This window comes from Musa acuminata, chromosome BXJ1-2 (genome assembly GCF_036884655.1).
Source record: "Musa acuminata AAA Group cultivar baxijiao chromosome BXJ1-2, Cavendish_Baxijiao_AAA, whole genome shotgun sequence".
In the NCBI taxonomy this organism is placed as follows: Eukaryota; Viridiplantae; Streptophyta; class Magnoliopsida; order Zingiberales; family Musaceae; genus Musa; species Musa acuminata.
The window spans coordinates 14883865-14904215 of record NC_088328.1 but is presented as its reverse complement, the minus strand read 5'-3'; the positions used below and the strand labels follow the sequence as shown (position 1 = coordinate 14904215).

The window sequence follows — 20351 nt, the reverse complement described above, 5'->3', positions numbered from 1 at the left end:
AGTCTTGACTTGCGGACTTTGTAATAGCTTAGGAAATGTCTTTAAATTCATATTTAGCATGTTAATTAGGGTTAGTATGAGGTGTTAATCCTATAACCCAAGTAGGGGCCAATTGGGCCCAAGTTCGGACTGGTTTGGGCCAAGTTTGGAGCCCAACCAGTGAGCTGAAATAGTGTAGGTGGTGGCACCGCCAGATTAGGCGGTGGCACCGCCCAGAACCTGAGAACCGAGTGGTGGCACCGCTGGACTAAGCGGTGGCACCGCCCAGCACCCGAGAGATCCAGCGATGGCACCGCCAGTACACTATCAGTGTCAGACACTGATAGGCGGTGGCACCGCCAACCTTGGAAACCCAAGAGAATTCAAAATTTAGAGCCTAAATTTGAATCATCTTGGGGCATATAAATACCTCTCAATTCTCAGCAGAGAACACAACCTTTGGGAAGTTAGAAATTCAGAAAAGCTTTAACAAAAGTCTTGTTTTCAATAACTTAAGTGTTCACCTCCCTCTTTCTCTTTGAAAAATTTGTAAGAGTGTGAACCACTTGTAAAAAGGTTGTAAGAGAGGTATTTGTCCTTCCCCTTCAAAGTGATTTGTTAGTGGAAGTTGGGAGCCTCATTGAAGAAGGCTTCGCAAGTGGATGTAGGTCATTTTGACCGAACCACTTTAAATTGATGTGTTTCTTGAATGTGTGAGTATTTACTTTTTTAAAACTGTTATTTACATTGCAACAAGCTTTTGGTTTTCATCTTCTCACTTTACTCGAGCTACTTTCTTCGAGTCATTGACAAATTAAAATCTTTATGCATTTACGAAATCGTTTTCAAATTTACAAGTTTTAATCCGCTACACTAATTCACCCCTCCCCCTCTTAGTGTCGCTCCGATCCTAAAAGTTGTGAATTCTTGAATTATAACTTGAGTCTTCTTTTTGAATCAAAATTATTTCCTATCATGCTTTCTATTTACAAAAAGAAGAAACTTGTCAAAAATGATATATAATCTTTTGACATTCATTTTTGTTATTTACCTTTGTTATAATTTAAAAATTGATGTAAAGGGTCTTCCCTTCTTTTTGACGATGATAAAGGGGGAGCAAAACTTACTAGATAGCAAATTTGCTACCTTGCACAATTCGAAAAGAGGTAAACTTGCTAGCTTGCTAATCTCAAAAAGGAAGCAAGAAGTGCTATCTTGCAAATTTCAAGAGAAGCAATGTTTGCCAAGTTACACATTTCAAAAAGAGGCAAAATAGTCCATCTTGCACATCTCAAAAGATGTAAAATTATACTAAATTTTTTATGTGTAAAATTTGATAGCTTGCATACTATAAATTTACATACCAAAAGTGCTATCTTGCCTATCTCAATATGCAAAACATGCTAACTTGCACTTTGCAATGGAAGCAAAATTGCTAGCTCAAATATGCAATGAAAGCAAAAATTTGCTAGCTTGCAACTTGCATATTTCAAGAAGTAAGAGTTGCTTTCTTTAACATCTCTAATTTGCTAGCTAGCATGATGTAGAACTTGCTATCTTGAACATTATAAAGAAATTCTATCTTGCACATCGCAAAAGAAAAGCAAATATGCCAATTTGAACATCTTTAAATTTGCTAGCTTGTATGTTATAAAGCCTGCATATCTAAAACTTGATAGCATGAATGTTCAAAGCATGATGTAACACTTGTTAAATTTTCTAGCTTTAAATTGTATGATGATAAAACTTGATATTATATTTTTCATGCAATGAGTTAAACTTATATTTTCAAACAGTTGAAAGTTATACTTCTCCTTTTTGTTGATGACAAAGGGGGAGAAGTATGTTGATGTCATGCATGATTTGATCATGACATATTGCTTAGATTTTTGAATCCAAGAGTTTCTATCAATATGGCATATTAATAGGGGGAGTTTGTTTAAACTCCGGGAGTTAAGGTTAACTCTGTCGTCGATTGATTGTCGTCATCAAAAAGAGGGAGATTGTTGAATCTTAGATTTTGATGATGAAACCAATCGATAAGTGTTTAGGTTTTAATTTGTATTTTGAGTGACTCAAGATACTTCGATCAAGATGAGACAATTAAAGCAGGAAGAATCATGTTGTACTGGAGGAAAACATGTCAAAAGATTGGACGTAGAACCGGTGGATCGATCGACGTATCGACAGAAAGCTTCAGGCCATGGATTCGAGCATCGGGCCAAGAAGACCAGATATTGCGCTAAAGATATCGGAGTTGCGGAGTCAACTGGCCGATTGGGCAATTGGCTACAAGAGAGGACGATGCATCGAAGAATCGGACGAAGCGTCAAGGGACCAATGACATGCCAGACAACTTGATTAATACTTAGTATTAATTGTCTAGATCGAAGTGTGTTTTACATGTGTAGGATTAACTACAATAGCAAGGCATGAGACTATGTCAGGCGGTGGTACCGCTAGTCTGGGTGGTTGTACCGCCCCTGGTAGGGTGCCAAGCGGTGGTACCGCCCAGCACTGCCCCCTAGGCAGTGGTACCGCCCAGGGCAGTGTTAGTGTCAAACTGACACTAAGCGATGGTACCACCCAACGTAGGCGGTGGTACCGCCCATGCTTGGAAAACCTGGGATGGGAAAGTTTTAGGCTCCAAGTTTGAATCAACTTGAAGCCTATAAATACCCCTCTCATCCCTGGTTAAAGCACACAAGCACAGAGTATTCAAAAGTGAGAAAACGCTATTTTAATCTCTTTAGAAATTCCCTCCTCCACTCTAGTTTTAGAATTCTATAAGAGGAGTGTGAGTGCTTATAAGGGTTGTTTCCTAAACCCGTGAAAAAGAGAAGAGGGGTATAAAAGGTGGTTGGCCTATTGAAGGAAGATCTTTAGTGGACGTTGGTGACCTCGTTGGAGGAGGAAGCTGAAAGTGGATGTAGGTCACGTTAACTGAACCACTCTAAAATCTGGTTTGCATTTCTATTGTTACCATTTACATACTGCAAACTACTTTACTTAGTCACTATGCATCCATATGCTTTCAAGTTTAGTTTTCGAAATTGATTTTCATCGGAATCGATTTTAATCGAAACGAAAAGTTTTGAAGACGTGATTTTACCACTACATTAATTCACCCCCTCTTTTGAATGCTGAACCCGATTCTCGATCCTAACAATAAGTCCATCGGGTCTCCCTTACCCAAAGAGGCATTTTCTGAAGTTTACAGGCTTCGAAATAGACTATCAAATTAGTGCTAGGAGGGTCCGAAGTCTATACATCGGTCGAGAAAACTCGCTCCTAAGCTGTGTATCTTGACTCATAAGTATGCTAGGTCTTTAATATCCTCAAAAGTACCTTTTGGAGCTCAGATACTCTAAAAAGAATAAAACTATACGAATGCGCCCATCGCCCAATTGAGTCTACCCGTGTTTCTATTTCTCTGAACATATGTAGATTAGAAGTTACATACAACTTGGGAGATCTAATTACACATAGTAGAGTAGTTGGGTGTTACTATTTAGTAAAGCGATGATATCCATCTAGAGGATGGTAAAAGGGCTGATACAAAATCCTTCCAACTTATGTAAGAATGAAACCGCAATTTATTGGTGGGATGTGTTAAGTTAAAATTGATTACAATGAGTTTATATCTATGCAATTACTATATCCTTTAACCAGATTGAGTGGCTAGAAATCTCATTGAATATTTTAAAATATTTTATTTTTTTGGTTAAAAGAAATCCATAACCTTAAGTCATTAAAATTAATAAATTAATATCATTTGTTTGGTTATTGCTCTTTTTAAAGTATTTATTTCTCTTTCAATGTCATAATGTACAGTGAGAGGGAAAAAAAAAAGAAAGGAAAAGTTAGCATGATTAAAAAGATAAAATAATAGATGAGAATGACAAAAGAATATCTAAAATATAAAAAATAATTTTAGCCGCAAATTAGTTGTTGGTGATCACCATTAAAATGATTAATCAAAGTTTATTGGATGACCATTAATGTGGGCGGTATACATAAAAAATCTAAATACGACAGACAGCATATTAATAGTTTATAGGATAAAATATGCTATAATCGTATTTTGAAAGGATGGATTTTACATCTATTAAAAACCTAAATTTTGATTAATTAAGTTATAGAGACTATGCTAATTGATATAAAAAATATTATTATATATTTAAAATTTAAGAATTTCTTTTTTGCCGTACAATTTCTTCTCTTCTAATTGAGTTGACGATTTCGGATCTCGAGTGTTAACTGTTTGGATCCGATCCACTTGCAACCCACCCCACCTCTCTCGACTTCTTTTGTTGGGATAAAGCCCGAAAACCCGGTCATCCACACCGTCGCCTCTCCTCACACTCCCAAAGTCCTCTTCTCTCTCTCTCTGGCAGCCGTCAGGACGACTGCCACACAGCTTCTCGCTTTGGCCGCACGGTCACCAGATCCTCCGGTGCCGCTATCTTCCCTTGATTTAAACTCTCCGTCTTCCGTTATCTCTTCTTGGTGTCCCTGTCGGTTTCGCCAGTACATAACTTATGCCCACCATCTGTTTGATACTTGGCTTCACATATAGCTCGTGGCCATTTCCTGTTGTTTTTGGATGTGTGTTGTTCTTCATGCTTAATATTCCTCATTTCGTGCAATTCCGTGTCCATAAGTTTGACATATTTCTTGCTCCTTGTAGATCAGGGTGCCAGATTAGTTCCTTTTATCTGCCCTTATGAGGGAATGATCCGTAGACTTTCGACAAAATTGTTGAACGTCTGCGTGTCTTCCCTGTGTAAAGCTAGGAACTTGGACAAAGCTGAGGCGGTTATCATTGATGGCATCAGACTAGGTTGCCTTCCTGATGTTGTGACGTATAACACGTTGATCGATGCGTACTGCTGTCTGGTAGGCATAGATGAAGCATACGTGATTCTTTATAGAATGAGAGAAGCAGGAGTGAGACCAGATGTCATTACTTACAATTCTTTGATCGCTGGCGCTACTCGGTGTTGCCTCCCGACACGTTCCCTGGATCTGTTTGAAGAAATGCTGCAGGCTGGACTTGTGCCAGATGTTTGGACTTATAACACCTTGATGCATTGCCTGTTTAAATGCGGATACCCAGAGGACGCTTACAAGATTTATTTGGATATGATATCAAAAAATGTCACCCCTTCTTTGACCACATACAACACCTTGATTAATGGCATGTGCAAGACAGGGAATGCTATGAGTGGCCTCAGGCTCTTTAGGAACTTAGAAAGGCTTGGTTTTTCTGCAGAGCTGGTTACATATAATACAATAATCAATGGCCTTTGTAAATCTGGTAGGATAGGTGAAGCAAGAAGGATTCTCAAGGAGCTGGGTGAATCAGACTGTGTTCCAAATGAGATAACTTATACGACGGTTATGAAATGCTGCTTTCAAAATGGAAGATTTGAGCAAGGATTTGAGATATTTTATGGGATGATGAATAAAGGCTACACTGCTGATGTCTTTGCGTATTGTGCAGCAATAAGTGCATTGATCAAGATGGGTAATCTTGAAGATGCTAATGCTTGTGTAGAGCAGATGTTAAGAAATGGCATAGGTCTGGATAAAGCATGTTATAATACTATAATTTATCTACAATGCAAAGAAGGCAAGCTAGACTATGCATTCCAGTTGGTTAATGAGATGGAAGAAGCTGGCCTTGGGAGTGATCAATACACATACTCTATACTCATAGATGGTTTGTGCAGGATGGGATACATTGATTCTGCCAACAAGCAACTGCATATGATGGAGATGAGGGGCTTCCGCTCAAACTTAGTGGCTTATAATTGCTTAATTGATGGATTGTGTAAACTAGGAGAAGTGGATTTAGCCCTCAAGTTATTCCATGAGATGAAATCTAAGGATAATTACACATACACATCAATTGTTAATGGACTATGTAAGAAGAGTAGATTTCATGCTGCATCCAAGCTATTGCTGAATTGCTTAAAGGAGGGTAGTAGTGTGCTCACATCTACCCACCGTGCCGTTATAGCTGGTCTTCAAAGTGCTGGATTTAGAAGGGATGCGAAAAGATTAAGAGCATCTTTGCGTGTTGCTTGCCTTTTGCGGTACTAAATTGAGAAACAGCATGTGAACTTTGTTGGATATGAAACTGTTGGGACAGACTCTTTATCTGGCCTGAACATGAATCATGCTTCAGGCAGCATCAGGCATACGGATAGCCTGCCTGAGAATCCAGTGTTGCATGATATGTTTGTGACACTTGATTCTGCTGATCTTGGGCCTTGAACAGCTGGAATGTATTTCACCTGTATACAACACATTGTGCTGCTTTACTTTGGCAAAACAGCACCAGGGAATGTATAAGGTTTGATGAAAATAAATTTTGAACTATGTTTTAGTTGAATAACGATTGAAATTAAATATCAGAAGTCAATCACTGCCTAGTTATGAAGGAGCTGCCATTGTTGCTAGTTTGACTTCATTAGCCTTTTATTTGTCCAACTCATTTTCACTGAAAACAGAGTGGGATTACATGTAGAAGATTGTACATTACATTATTTGTCTTGCAACAATTTCCTTTCTGATGCAAAGGTTTTCGCTGGATATTAATTACCCTGTAAGCAGTTACATTCTTTTCTGTTCAGACCAAAAATGCTCTGATCTAACTAGGTGTAGCAATGTGGTGTGTACTTTTTGCTAGCAGAAAAAAATGAACTTAATTTCAGGCTGCATCACAATTATTGGCGAACTTGCTTGGTTGATAATAGGTTATGTTGCTGCAGGCTAAGAAGGATTAATGTACGTAGTCTTCTCTTTGTTGGTGGACATTGGAGAAGTTGTTTCTGTAATTCAAACGTTGGTCCCCCTGGTCAAAAAGGATTTGTTGCTTAACATGTACAAATTATTATTTGGAATAAAACTTTTGTCATCCATTGCTGGATGGAGACAAAATGAGCTACTTAATTTAAACTAAAGTCAAATATTCCAGTTGCATCCTTTTAAATGTTTAATGAAACATGGATTAAACTAAAGTGTATCTACAGCTAAAATATGGAAATCATCATCAGAAACTTTTTACCAGCCACCTTTAAGATGTCATTCCAAAAGCTATCCTCCAGAGCTATGATGAGCTCAATGTATGCATAACTGTGAATATTTTCAGCTACATTGGACATGAACAATAGTTACCTCTCACTCTCTTGTTTTTGTGTGCATGTGTGAATGGTTTCTTTTTGTACAAAAATGTGTGAAATTAACATTGATATGGCAAAAAATTGGTAAACCCCACTCCCGGCAACGCCCCCCGCACGTGGACAGGTGCGGCGCCCCAGGGAGAGCAACGAGGGCAACGGTCTGCGTCCGAACGTCAGCCTCACTGAGCCCGCAGCCCCTCAGTCAACCCAGCACAGTAGGACGAGACAGAAGTAGGTAGCGGTTGAAGCTCGCCCATACCCTGCGATTCCCCGATCCCATACGCAACATCCTCGGCGATGTCGGACGCCATCAGAGATACGGCCCCGACCGACGGGATGGCGCGCCCGATAATGCCGAGTTCCCCTATAAACGTCCTGGAGCCAGAGGGAGGAGGGCAGACCGGATGCCCAGAACAACCGCCACTTCATCTCTCTAACTTGATCGTCGGAGGGGTCGGGTCGAACCGACCCGACCTTTGTGCAGGTATCAAGCCGAGGTCTCCCGTTCGGGACACGCAGGCAAGGAGTCCCCGCCCGGAGGAAGTCGCTGCATCGCCCCGAGTCCGAGGCCGCACCCGACCACCCTGGTGGAGACGAGCATCGCCCCAGGGAGATCCCCGCCATTCGGACCCCCGAACGAGCCGAGACGACCTCCCGGGTCACGGCTAAGAAAAAAGGTGTTTACACTAACATAATGGCGCTAGAAGGAGGGCCGGTCCGAATGTCAAACGATCAACAGGCTCACTCCAACGAACCCCCAGCCGTCCGGTCGCACACGACCGACGCAACGGAAGAACATCCCCAACAGGAGGGGGTTTGGGACGAGCGCCCCGCTGCGATCTCGGAGCGCTATTGGCGATTGTTCAACGATCCGGGTCTATCGCCACCCATCGCCAATCCCGGTGGCCCGTCACCCGTGCCACCCGAAGCCTTCTACGACCTCACGCACCAGGTCCGGGCTCTTACGGGAGTGATGCAGACCATCATCCCGCTGGTCTCTCCCCCGACGTCTTCACACTCAACCCTACCTCCACCACGGCAACGGCCCGCCGCTCAAAACCCCGCACCGCTCCCCGAGTCTCCCGCTTCGCCTCCGGACCAATCGACCCAACCCGGGAGCCGAGGAGCGGAGGAACCAGCGGCGCACCCGACGCCCGTGGCCCCACTTTCAGACTCGACGGAGGGCCTGTGGGCCCAGCTACGCCTCGTAGGCCGCCGGCTGGACGAGGTGCAGCATGAGGTTCGCCGGACCAGGGGAGACTCGGGGGCCGAGCGACACCAGGGGTCCCCCTTCACCCCCGAGATTCAAGAGCAAGCAATCCCGCCGCATTTTCGGCTCCCGTCATTGGATGCCTATGACGGTGCCACCGATCCGGCGGACCACGTAGCCGCTTTCTGCGCCCAAATGGCGCTATACGGGACATCCGATGCCCTGATGTGCAGGGCGTTCCCGACAACCCTGCGGGGCCTAGCCCGAGCGTGGTACAGCAATCTGAAGACTGCGACCATCGCCTCTTTCGACCAATTGGCCAGGGACTTTGAGCTTAACTTCCTGGTTCATGCCAAACCGAAGCCGTCGGTGGCGATGCTCCTCGGGCTCAACCAGAGGGAGGATGAGCCCCTCTCTCACTTTGTGAACCGCTTCACCACACAAATCCGCGGGCTGTCTGACGCTCACCCTTCTTTGATGATGCAGGCATTCATGATGGGCCTGCGCCCTACCCGATTCTTTTGGTCTCTGGTGGAGCGACCCCCCACTTCGGTTCCCGAAATGTTGCAGCGTGCGAACCAGTACATCGCTGCTAAGGCATGGATGGTCGGGAGGCGCGACGAGCGCAAGAGGGTCAAGCCAGAGCAGTCCCAACAACAACAGCCCGCTACCTTCCGGCGTAGGGCCGGCGGCCTCAACGATGCGGCACCTAGGTCCCCTCCCCCGGGCCTGAACTCCTCTCGGACCGAAATATTTCTCCACATTAAGGAGAAAGGCCTTCTCAAAGACCCCTACCCGATGAGGAGCCCGCGCGAACTCGCGGACCGCTCTAAATACTGTCGTTTCCACCGACAGCCTGGTCACGACACCGAGGAGTGTCGAGAATTAAAAAGGCAAATTGAGGAGCTCATCCGCCGAGGGCACCTCGGCTCATACCTCCGACCAGACAAGGAGCTCTCGCCACGCCCGGAAGGCCCCATCGATCGGCACATAGATGTCATAACCGGCGGACCAGCGTCCGGAGGGAGTTCCATGGCGGGCGGAAGGGCATACGCCAGGGCCTCCCGGGCTGAAGCCTCCAAACATGAAAAAGGCCCCGAAGTCACCTTCCCGACCGGGGGACCTGAACCAGCCAAACATGATGACGCGTTGGTAATATCAGCCAGAATCGCCAACGCGCAAGTGAGAAGGATCATGGTCGACACTGGAAGCTCGGCCGATATACTTTACTGGGACGTCTTCCAAAAGCTCGGTCTGGTAAAGGAGAACATGAAGCCGGTATGCTCAACACTCACGGGGTTCACCGGCGCCTCAATCTCGTCACTAGGGGTCATCACCCTGCCCCTAACCTTGGGAGTCTTCCCGAAGGCAAAAACGGTGATGACCTCCTTTCTGGTGGTCGACCTCCCCACGGCATACAACGCCATCCTCGAACGACCAACCCTCAACAAGACCCGAGCCGTCATCTCAACTTACTACCATACCATCAAGTTCCCGACCCACGATGGGGTCGGGGAAGTGGCGGGGAACTCCTGGGAGTCCAAGCGCTGCTACTTGACCGCTGTGTCACTAAACAAGAGAGCGAGGATCCAATCCCCGCTGGAAGACCCCCGGGAGGGAAAAAAACCGACCCCCCGCCCCGAGCCGAAGGAATCCACCATTGATTTGCCACTGATCGAAGGAAGGCCCGACCAAACAGTCAAAGTCGGGTCGGGACTGCCCGAACAAGAGCAACAGCAGCTCGTCGGCCTTCTGCGAGCCAACGTCGACATCTTCGCTTGGACGCCGACTGACCTAGTCGGAGTCCACCCGGATGTCGCGCTGCACCACTTGAACATCTCGTCCGACGCCCGCCCGGTAAAACAGAGACCCAGGCGGCAGGCCCCGGATCGGCAACTGGCCATCCGAGAAGAGGTAAAACGACTTCTGGCGGCCGGTTTCATAGAAGAGGTGAGGTACCCACAGTGGCTCTCCAATGTAGTCCTTGTCAAAAAGCCTAATGGAAGCTGGCGGATGTGCATTGACTACACCAGTCTCAATAACGCTTGCCCAAAAGATTGCTACCCCCTACCGAAGATCGACCAGCTAGTTGACGCCACGGCCGGCCACGCCCGTCTTTCGTTTATGGACGCATTCTCTGGGTACAACCAGATCAGGATGGCACCCGAAGACCAAGAGCACACAGCCTTCCTCACCGAGCAAGGGATATATTTTTACAAAGTCATGCCGTTCGGGTTGAAAAATACCGGGGCGACCTACCAGAGGACGGTGAACAGGATATTCGCACACCAGATTGGATGAAACATGGAGATATATGTCGACGACATGATCGTAAAGAGCCGAACGGCGGAGGCCCATCCTTCCGACCTAGCTGAAACATTCGACACCCTGCGAAGGTTCGCCCTGCGCCTCAACCCCGCCAAGTGCGCCTTCGGCGTGACCTCAGGAAAATTCCTCGGATTCATCATACATGAGAGAGGGATTGACGCCAACCCGGAAAAGATACAGGCCATCATTGACATGCAGCCTCCTCGGACGATCAGAGACCTGCAGCGCCTTAACGGGAGGCTAGTCGCGTTATCACGTTTTCTTTCCCGATCGGGAGATCGCTGCCTCCCCTTCTTCCAGGCCCTGAAGGATCCGAAGAACTTCCGATGGACGACGGAATGCGAGAGGGCCTTCGAGCGGATGAAGCAACACCTGGCCAACCTCCCCCGACTCGCTTCAGTCTCCCCTGGGGAGAAATTGAGTCTCTACCTCGCCGCCTCCCAGCACGCGGTCAGTTCGGTTCTGGTCAAAGAAAACTCCGGCGACCAACTGCCGGTCTACTATGTCAGCCACATGCTGAGCGGGCCAGAAGAACGCTACCGGCCAATCGAAAAGCTGGCGCTGGCGCTCGTTCTGTCGGCGCGAAAGCTCCGCCCTTATTTCCAGGCCCACCCGATAGAGGTAATAACTGACCAGCCGCTCCGACTTGTTCTGTCTAAATTCGACGTTGCAGGGCGTCTCCTCAAATGGGCAGTGGAGCTCGGCGAGCACGACATACAGTATATACCACGGACCGCCATCAAAGCCCAGGCCGTGGCAGACTTCATTGTAGAGCTGACCCCGAGCACAGGCGAGGAACTCGAGCCACCGCGTGAGACGTGGACCCTCCACGTAGACGGGTCGGCCAACGCAAAAGGCGCCGGTGCAGGGCTGGTGCTGGTGACACCTGACGGCCGCTCGATCGAGCGCTCCTTCCGCTTCGGGTTCAGGGCCACCAACAACGAGGCAGAATACGAGGCTCTCCTGGCGGGGCTCCAGTTGGCACTGAAAATGCGGGTGACCGACATACGCGTCATCACCGACTCACAGCTGGTGGCTAGGCAGCTCGACGGCGGATACGAATCCCGGGACCCGACTATGGCGAAATATCTAGCACAGGTAAAAAGCCTTGCCACCAAGTTTGCCCATTTTGAATTGTCGAATGTTCCCAGGAGCGAGAACCAGCGAGCCGACACCCTGGCAAAATGGGCGTCCGGCTCGGCCCCCTGGGCTCAACCCGAGACCGAAGTGCTCCCCCACCGAGCCATAGAGGTCGTCGCCACGGTCACGGGCGGCGCGCCGGCCACTTGGGTACAGTAGATGCTACGCTTCAAGCGGGATGGGGCCCTACCCGACAAATGAAACCACGGCTCGACGCTTGCGTCGGACGTAGGCATGGTACATCGAAGAGGAAGGACGGCTGTACAAGCGGTCCTTCTCGCGCCCCTTGTTACGCTGCCTAGAGCCAAACGAAGCTCGGACCATTCTGTCCGACATGCATGAAGGGGCCTGCGGGGAACACATAGGCGAACGAGCCCTGGCGCACAAGATACTCCGACAGGGGTACTACTGGCCGACCATGCGCCAGGACGCGAAAGCTTTCGTGCCAGGAGCACGCCCGCACCGCCCGACGGTCGGCGGTCCTGTTCACCCCTGTCGATTGTGCCTGGCCATTCGCGCAATGGGGACTGGACATACTCGGGCCTCTCCCACCCGCCTCCGGCCAGCGGAAGTACATCATCGTGGGAGTGGACTACTTTACCAGGTGGGTCGAAGCCGAGCCCCTAGCGACCATTACGGAGTCACAAGTGGAAAGGTTCGTGTGGAGAAACCTCATAACTCGGTTCGGCCTGCCCCAGTCCATCGTCACCGACAATGGACCTCAATTCGCCGATAGGAGATTCCAAGAGTTTTGCGCCAAGCACAAAATTCAGCTGAGGTTCAGCTCGGTGGCTTACCCCCAGGCGAATGGGCTAGCTGAGGTAACCAACCGGTCCATCGTCGACGGCCTCAAGAGAAGGGTATCCGCTGCCCGATCGGCTTGGATCGACGAGCTCCCGAGCGTCCTATGGGCGATGTGCACTACCCCCAAGACCCCGACCGGGGAGTCTCCCTACAGCCTCACGTTCGGGACCGAGGCCGTATTGCCATCCGAAGTAGCCATCCCGACTCCGCGGACGGCAGACTACAGCGAAGAGGCCTCGGGAGAAGGGCTCCGATCCAACCTGGACCTACTCGAGGAAAGACGGGCCAACGCACACCAGAAAGCTCTTTCTTACAAAAGAGCCGTAGCGAGGGTCTACAACCGGAGAGTACGACCCCGATCAATAAAATTAGAGGACCTGGTCCTGCGCAAAACCGAGGTCAGCCGCCCAACCCAAGCAAGGGGGAAGCTGACCCCGAAGTGGGAAGGACCCTATCGGGTCATTGGAGTATCCCGACCAGGGACGTTCCGACTCGCAACAATGAATGGCGACCCCGTGCCCCGGACTTGGAACATACAGAACCTTAGGAAATACTTCGTCTGAAGATGTAGGCACTACGCAAACACAGAAAACGAAAAAGAAGATCATTTTATTAAAAAGGAGGGGATACAGAAGCCAAAACCCATACAGAAACCCCTCACACCCTCAACCCCGACATACAAAAACGACCCTCACTACTCTCCTGGAGTCTTCGGGCGGTCGTCGAATGGCACGTCCTCCGGCATGTCCACCTCCAGATCCACGGGGTGAGAGGCGAACGGGTCCTTTTCCACCTCGGAACCAGGAGGACATGAGCAGAAGCGACCCAGGGCGATTCTGTATCCATACTCGTAGGATACTCGTCCCATTCGGGTCAGCCCGAGCTCGAAGTTCTCGGACCTCTTGTAGGCTTCAATCGCCTCCTTGTCCTTCGACGGACGGAGGCGAACCTCCTCGGCCAGCGCATCGGAGGCAGCACGGGCTTCGGCCTCGGCCTTCTCCGCCCTCTTGGTGAGACCAAGCGCCTCCGACTTCAACAGGCGGAGCTCGGCCCGATCCAAACGGAGGAACTCCTGGAGCTCCTGACTGAATTGCCTGACTGCTCGAGCTCTGCTCTTTCCGCGGCCGCGCGTTTTTCCGCGGCCGCTATCGCCTCGGGGCCCGACCCAGCCCGAACCTCCTCTAGCTGGCGGCACAACTCGGAGTTGCGCTCGCTGAGGTCCCAGATTGCCTGGCCAGCGTCGCGCACTCGATCCATTAGCGCCGTCGAATAGTGGAGGCCCTGCCACAGGAAAATAAGGGTCAGCGCGCAGTCGCGGGGATGCCCGGAGTTAGCAAAATGCTTACCAGTGTTAGAAACCTCCCCGCCTTGTTAAGCATGGTCTCCGAAGGCAGGGTGTATAGGTCCCGAGCCAGGTCGGGGTGGAGCACGCCTCGAAGAAAGGCAGCCGAGGGATCTCCCCCGGCCCATACCTTGTCCCCTCGGGACAGCCCCTTCCATCGGGCAACCAGCGGGTCGGAAGCCTCCCCCGGCGGAAGCTCGCCCATCACCACTGACCATAGGGGCTCGTCGGCCCCCGTGCGTAGCCCGCACAGATCATCCACCGTGGGCAAGCTTGACCTCTTCCCGGCCGTCCCCTGGCTAGGCCCTTCAACTCGGGAAGGCCCCTCGTCCCGAGTGGTCCGCTTGGCGCCCACGATTGTTGAAGGAGTGGTCCCCGCCTTGGCTTTCCCGGGACCCGTCGTCTTTGCCTTCTTTGACGGACGTCCCTCTGGGATCTCTAATGGGGCACCTGCCGAACCGGGCAATGGGTCGGCTGAGGAACGCGGAGAGGAAGCAGCGGACTGGCGCGGGGAAGAAGCCGACGAGGAGCGACCACCACGGAGGGACAGGAGCTTCATTCCTACAAAGGAGACAAGCAAACCATCACAAATTGTGGAAACAAACAAGGCATAGAGAACACCCTCTACAAACATACCCCCGAAAGCCGAACTAAGACCCGCCTCGGCTAGCCACTCCTCGGTCATAGCTCGGATGGCCTGAGAACCGGGAAGGATTGCCCGAAGCCTCTTCAAGTCCCGACGCTCCTCATCGTTCAAGTCCGGGACTGTGTTATCTATCACCCTCACAGCCCACCGAACTCCGAAGCCCCAATCCCTCGGCCAGCTAACGTAAAAAAACCGCCCTTTCCACCCTTTGTTATTCGAAGGGGCTCCCCCGACGCGAAAGCCAGCCCGGGCTGACACGAAATAGCCCCCCGGCCCCTTGAGAAGGCGAAAACAAGAGAGAAAGAGGTTTCGGGTAGGGGTGATGTTAGCATAGTAACATTCCCCCAAGAACGCTACCAGGTACCGCCATGAGTTAGGCGCCACCTGGGAAGGTGAAATCCGCCATAGAGATAGGCAGGAGACGATGATGGGGTGAAGGGGAAGGCGCAACCCAGCCTCTAGGGCATCTTGGGTCAGCGCGAAACCTCGAGGCACCGGGTCGTACGACCGCTTCCCCGGGTTAGGTGCGACTAGAACAAACTCCTCCGGGATGTGATAACACTCCCGGAGCTTCTCCAGCAATGACCCGCTCACCGCCGAGTCGAGGTCGTGCGGCCACATTAGAGAGCCTCAAGGGCTCGCGCCGCCTCCTCGTCCGGGGAGGGCGGAGGCGTGCACTCCCGGACTCTATCAGGGGACGGAGATGAAGAGACAGGCGAGAGGGGCATCCTTACCGGCTTTGGGACAAACAAGGGCAACTGGGGAGTGACGGCGTAGGTAAGGAGAGGATGTGATGACAGAAAGGGTGACGAGGTCCAAGACTCAGCGACCAGAATTGTGAAACGGGCCGAGTGCGCCGTTTATATAGGAAAAGCCTCGCCAGGTGAGACGTCCCTTCGTCTCCCCATAGCGGCCAACAGCTCATCCGCACACTCGCTCGTCGCACCAGGGAAGGCCAACGAACACCCCATCATAAATGCGGACCCAAGGTCGCTGCAGGGAACAGCACGGAGAACGGCCACTGCGACCCCTCGACGTCTGATAAGAACGACGATCTTCCCGCGTGTCCCCGAGACCACTTCCACGGCGCGGCCAGCCCGCCCGAGACATGCTCCTCGACCGCATGCCCCCGAGACCACATCCTCGGCGCGGCCAGCCCGCCCGAGACGTGCTCCTCGGCCGCATGTCCCCGAGACCACCTCCTCGGCGCGGCCAGCCCGCCCGAGACGTGCTCCTCGGCCGCATGTCCCCGAGACCACCTCCTCGGCGCGGCCAGCCCGCCCAAGACGTGCTCCTCGGCCGCATGTCCCCGAGACCACCTCCTCGGCGCGGCCAGCCCGCCTGAGACGTGCTCCTCGGCCGCATGCTCCCGAGACCACATCCTCGGCGCAGCCAGCTCGCCCGAGACGTGCTCCTCGGCCGCATGTCCCCGAGACCACCTCCTCGGCGCGGCCCGCCCGCCCGAGACGTGCTCCTCGGCCGCATGCCCCCGAGACCACATCCTCAGCGCGGCCAGCCCGCCCGAGACGTGCTCCTCGACCGCATGTCCCCGAGACCACCTCCTCGGCGCGGCCAGCCCGCCCGAGACGTGCTCCTCGGCCGCATGTCCCCGAGACCACCTCCTCGGCGCGGCCAGCCCGCCCGAGACGTGCTCCTCGGCCGCATGTCCCCGAGACCACCTCCTCGGCGCGGCCAGCCCGCCCGAGACGTGCTCCTCGGCCGCATGTCCCCGAGACCACCTCCTCGGCGCGGCCAGCCCGCCCGAGACGTGCTCCTCGGCTGCATGCTCCCGAGACCATATCCTCGGCGCAGCTAGCCCGCCCGAGACGTGCTCCTCGGCCGCATGCTCCCGAGACCATATCCTCGGCGCAGCCAGCTCGCCCGAGCATGTCCCCGAGACCACCTCCTCGGCGCAGCCAGCCCGCCCGAGACGTGCTCCTCGGCCGCATGCTCCCGAGACCACATCCTCGGCGCAGCCAGCTCGCCCGAGACGTGCTCCTCGGCCACGTGTTCCCAAAGACCCCCTCGGCGCAGCCAGCCCGCCCGAGACGTGCTCCTCGGCCGCATGTCCCCGAGACCACCTCCTCGGCGCGGCTAGCCCGCCCGAGACGTGCTCCTCGGCCGCATGCTCCCGAGACCCCCTCCTCGGCGCAGCCGGCTCGCCCGAGACGTGCTCCTCGGCCACATGCTCCCGAGACCACTTCCACGGCGCGGCCAGCCCGCCCGAGACGTGCTCCTCGGTCGCATGTCCCCGAGACCACCTCCTCGACGCGGCCAGCCCGCCCGAGATGTGCTCCTCGGCCGCATGTCCCCGAGACCACCTCCTCGGCGCGGCCAGCCCGCTCGAGACGTGCCCCTCGGCCGCATGTCCCCGAGACCACCTCCTCGGCGCGGCCAGCCCGCCCGAGACGTGCTCCTCGCCCACATGTTCCCGAGACCACCTCCTCGGCGCGGCCAGCCCGCCCGAGACGTGCTCCTCGGCCGCATGCTCCCGAGACCACATCCTCGGTGCGGCCAGCCCGCCCGAGACGTGCTCCTCGGCCGCATGTTCCCGAGACCTCCTCGACGCGGCCAGCCCGCCCGAGACGTGCTCCTCGGCCGCATGCTCCCGAGACCACATCCTCGGTGCCGCCAGCCCGCCCGAGACGTGCCCCTCGGCCGCATGTTCCCGAGACCTCCTCGGCGTCGCCAGCCCGCCCGAGACGTGCTCCTCGGCCGCATGCTCCCGAGACCACATCCTCGGTGCGACCAGCCCGCCCGAGACGTGCTCCTCGGCCATATGTTCCCGAGACGTGCCCCTCGGCCGCATGCTCCCGAGACACATTCCCCGACCTCATGCCGCACTAAGCACCTACGCAGCGTGGCCTACTTGCCCCGGACCTGTGCCTCAATCGTGAACCACGAAGAACACCGCCGCTTACCGATCAAAGCCACGCCTCGAATCCCCACCGTCCGGTGCCGAGCCATGGCTTCCTTTGGGGGGGGGATATGATATGGCAAAAAATGGTAAACCCCACTCCCGGCAACGCCCCCCGCACGTGGACAGGCGCGGCGCCCCAGGGAGAGCAACGAGGGCAACGGTCTGCGTCCGAACGTCAGCCTCACTGAGCCCGCAGCCCCTCAGTCAACCCAGCACAGTAGGACAAGACAGAAGTAGGTAGCAGTTGAAGCTCGCCCATACCCTGCGATTCCCCTATCCCATACGCAACATCCTCGGCGATGTCGGACGCCATCAGAGATACGACCCCGACCGACGGGATGGCGCGCCCGATAATGCCGAGTTCCCCTATAAACGACCTGGAGCCAGAGGGAGGAGGGCAGACCGGATGCCCAGAACAACCGCCACTTCATCTCTCTAACTTGATCGTCGGAGGGGTCGGGTCGAACCGACCCGACCTTTGTGCAGGTATCAAGCCGAGGTCTCCCGTTCGGGACACGCAGGCAAGGAGTCCCCGCCCGGAGGAAGTCGCTGCATCGCCCCGAGTCCGAGGCCGCACCCGACCACCCCGGTGGAGACGAGCATCGCCCCAGGGAGATCCCCGCCATTCGGACCCCCGAACGAGCCGAGACGACCTCCCGGGTCACGGCTAAGAAAAAAGGTGTTTACACTAACAAACATCATTTTATATATTGAGTTTTATAAACATGAAATTAAAATTCCCTTTTGATGCAAAATTCATTCATTTTGGACATGAAAGTTTTCTTCCAGGAGACCAGCTTTGTATTCATGACATGAATGTCTTGTAGCTCATTCCATGTTCACAGGATCAAGCTACAGGAATCACCTCAGCATGGATTTGATGCCTCTTTTACTATTGCTCATGAGAACAACCTGACAAAAGTCAGCATCTTCCAGGACCTGAAGCTCCATTACTCCAAGGAAATTGGGAACCAGAAGCTGTTAAGTGTCAAGAATATGATACTTTGATATCATGTAATACGCTGACTGGTTCATATTGGCTCATGAATTGGGTCGATGGTGACTGGTTTAAGGAAGGGCATGCTGAACCGAAGTAGGTGGCTTTAACTCGCACGACTGTGATTGCAACTACTCCATGGATGATTTGAAAAGCCCGCAATGATGGTATGTTTGATGAAACTAGTCTTCTTCAGCCTTGGACCATATTGTTCAAGGTGGTTTTGCTCTTCATTTTATGTTACAGCCAAGCCTGAGGGTGGTCGTGGGAAATGTGTAATCCTGGTTGGATGTACTAAGGTTTCTGTTGGATGGACCTGGCTAAATTGTGATGCTTCTTATGTCAATAGACAGAATGGTGGGCTTAGATTTGTCCTATGAGATGCTAGAGATTGTATTTTCTCGGGCTGCTGGTATATATTGCTTAGAATTAGTTTATACTGTGAAGCAATGGACATACCTGAAGGTCGCATGTTGCTTGGCAGAGAAGGGTTCGATATGTACATAAGGAGTCCTAATCTTCGGTGACAGTCTACGGTGACAGTGGACATCCTTAGTCAGCATGTAATCTTGAATTTATCATGTAATCTTGAAGTTGTTTTGTTTTCTTATATTTTGATTTAGAGAGAAGGAAATAAGGTTTCTAATTGGCCGGTAAATTATGTCAGAGTTACTAACTTGATTTTTTTTTTTTTGCTTGCTATGATGCAAATAATTTAATTTTATATAATCCCTTGCTTCTCAAGAAATGAACTTAGAACTTCAATCAATAGTTTGTTTTCTTGATTATGGTATATTATATACTATATTTATAGTTTTGAAATAGAATTCTTCCAATAAATAGGAATACGTTTATGAAATAGTCATATGTAAAAGAATTTCCTTCAATCACTAAGAACAAATAAAAATATTTGTTGTAATTATAATTCTGATTAAAAATTAGTTTAATTTGATTAAATAGATCGACCTCCAAACACGTGTGCTATGGATATGTAGCACGTGGTATATCATCTTGCATCGGAATCTTTGTGTGTAACACGGTTAAGAAATCTTATCACATGTTATATTAACCAATTCAATTCGATAGATAATATTATTGTATAAACTTGCTATTTTCAATCTATTTTTCTAAAACAATGTTTTTCTTAAAGTGAATGACTTACACATGAAAGAGAATAAATTTGATAGATAATATTATTGTATAAACTTGCTATTTTCAATCTATTTTTATAAAATAATGTTTTTTTAAGTGAAGGACGTACACATGAAAGAGAATAAAGTGAAAAAAATATCTAAAATTAGTTTAGTAAAAATTTGCAAGTGACGGGAAAAGACGACACGAAAGTTTAAATATGGTTAATAGATCCATCATTCTAGCCACTTGTTAGCTCAATCAAGACATCTGACTTTTGCTCGTGATAGGTGTGATGACTCATATGATATAATACATATTTATTTTATTTATTATATATTTAAATTTTTTTATTTTATATTCCTTGTTATATATATTGTGATGTTCGTAAATTTATGTAGTAAAAATTGGATCGTGATGAGATCATAATAATGAGATAAATTTGTTTTTAAACATAAAATTTAAATAATCTCGATAATATGTTACTCGAGAGAGACATTGAGATAATTGGATAAACTGATGTGCTATATACCCATCTATATGATGGAGGTGGCTGGTCTCATAGTTGTTCGTGTGGGGACACTAAAAATATAGTGCATGTGCTTATTGAGAATAAGTTCACTAATCGATCCATTCACGAAATGCTGGATGGTTGATGATACCT

At 50.7% G+C, this 20351-nt stretch overlaps 2 protein-coding genes across 6 annotated transcripts; both read left to right on the top strand.

Annotated features, from left to right (window-relative positions):
• Positions 1-4319: 4319 nt before the first annotated feature.
• On the top strand, positions 4320-18540 carry LOC103968406 (putative pentatricopeptide repeat-containing protein At4g17915). Of its 5 annotated transcripts, XR_010480635.1 has the most exons (3): positions 4320-4587; positions 4670-6340; positions 18405-18540. XR_010480635.1 is itself a non-coding variant. In XM_009381619.3 (2 exons), exon 2 carries the CDS (start codon positions 4714-4716, stop codon positions 6085-6087), a length of 1374 nt encoding a protein of 457 aa, XP_009379894.1. In that variant the 5' UTR covers positions 4320-4509; positions 4670-4713; the 3' UTR covers positions 6088-6446. The 5 variants fall into 5 exon arrangements, 4 of the variants coding, with proteins under 4 accessions (XP_009379894.1, XP_009379884.1, XP_018676660.1 ...); XM_009381619.3 differs by lacking the exon at positions 18405-18540 and having other exon boundaries at positions 4320-4509; positions 4670-6446; XM_009381609.3 differs by lacking the exon at positions 18405-18540 and having other exon boundaries at positions 4670-6446.
• Positions 10900-13214, top strand: LOC135594768 (uncharacterized). The gene is made up of 2 exons (XM_065085279.1): positions 10900-11997; positions 12297-13214. Exons 1-2 carry the CDS (start codon positions 10900-10902, stop codon positions 13212-13214), a joined length of 2016 nt encoding a protein of 671 aa, XP_064941351.1.
• Positions 18541-20351: the final 1811 nt, after the last annotated feature.

Bases quoted from the DNA above. Each gene is read 5' to 3' on its own strand.
- LOC103968406 (XM_009381609.3), top strand. From the start codon at position 4,521: ATGCCCACCATCTGTTTGATACTTGGCTTCACATATAGCTCGTGGCCA. The intron at 4,588-4,669 runs GTGTGTTGTTCT...TGCTCCTTGTAG, and splicing joins ATTTCCTGTTGTTTTTGGAT to ATCAGGGTGCCAGATTAGTT.
- LOC135594768 (XM_065085279.1), top strand. From the start codon at position 10,900: ATGCAGCCTCCTCGGACGATCAGAGACCTGCAGCGCCTTAACGGGAGG. The intron at 11,998-12,296 runs GTACAGTAGATG...CTTTCGTGCCAG, and splicing joins GCGGCGCGCCGGCCACTTGG to GAGCACGCCCGCACCGCCCG.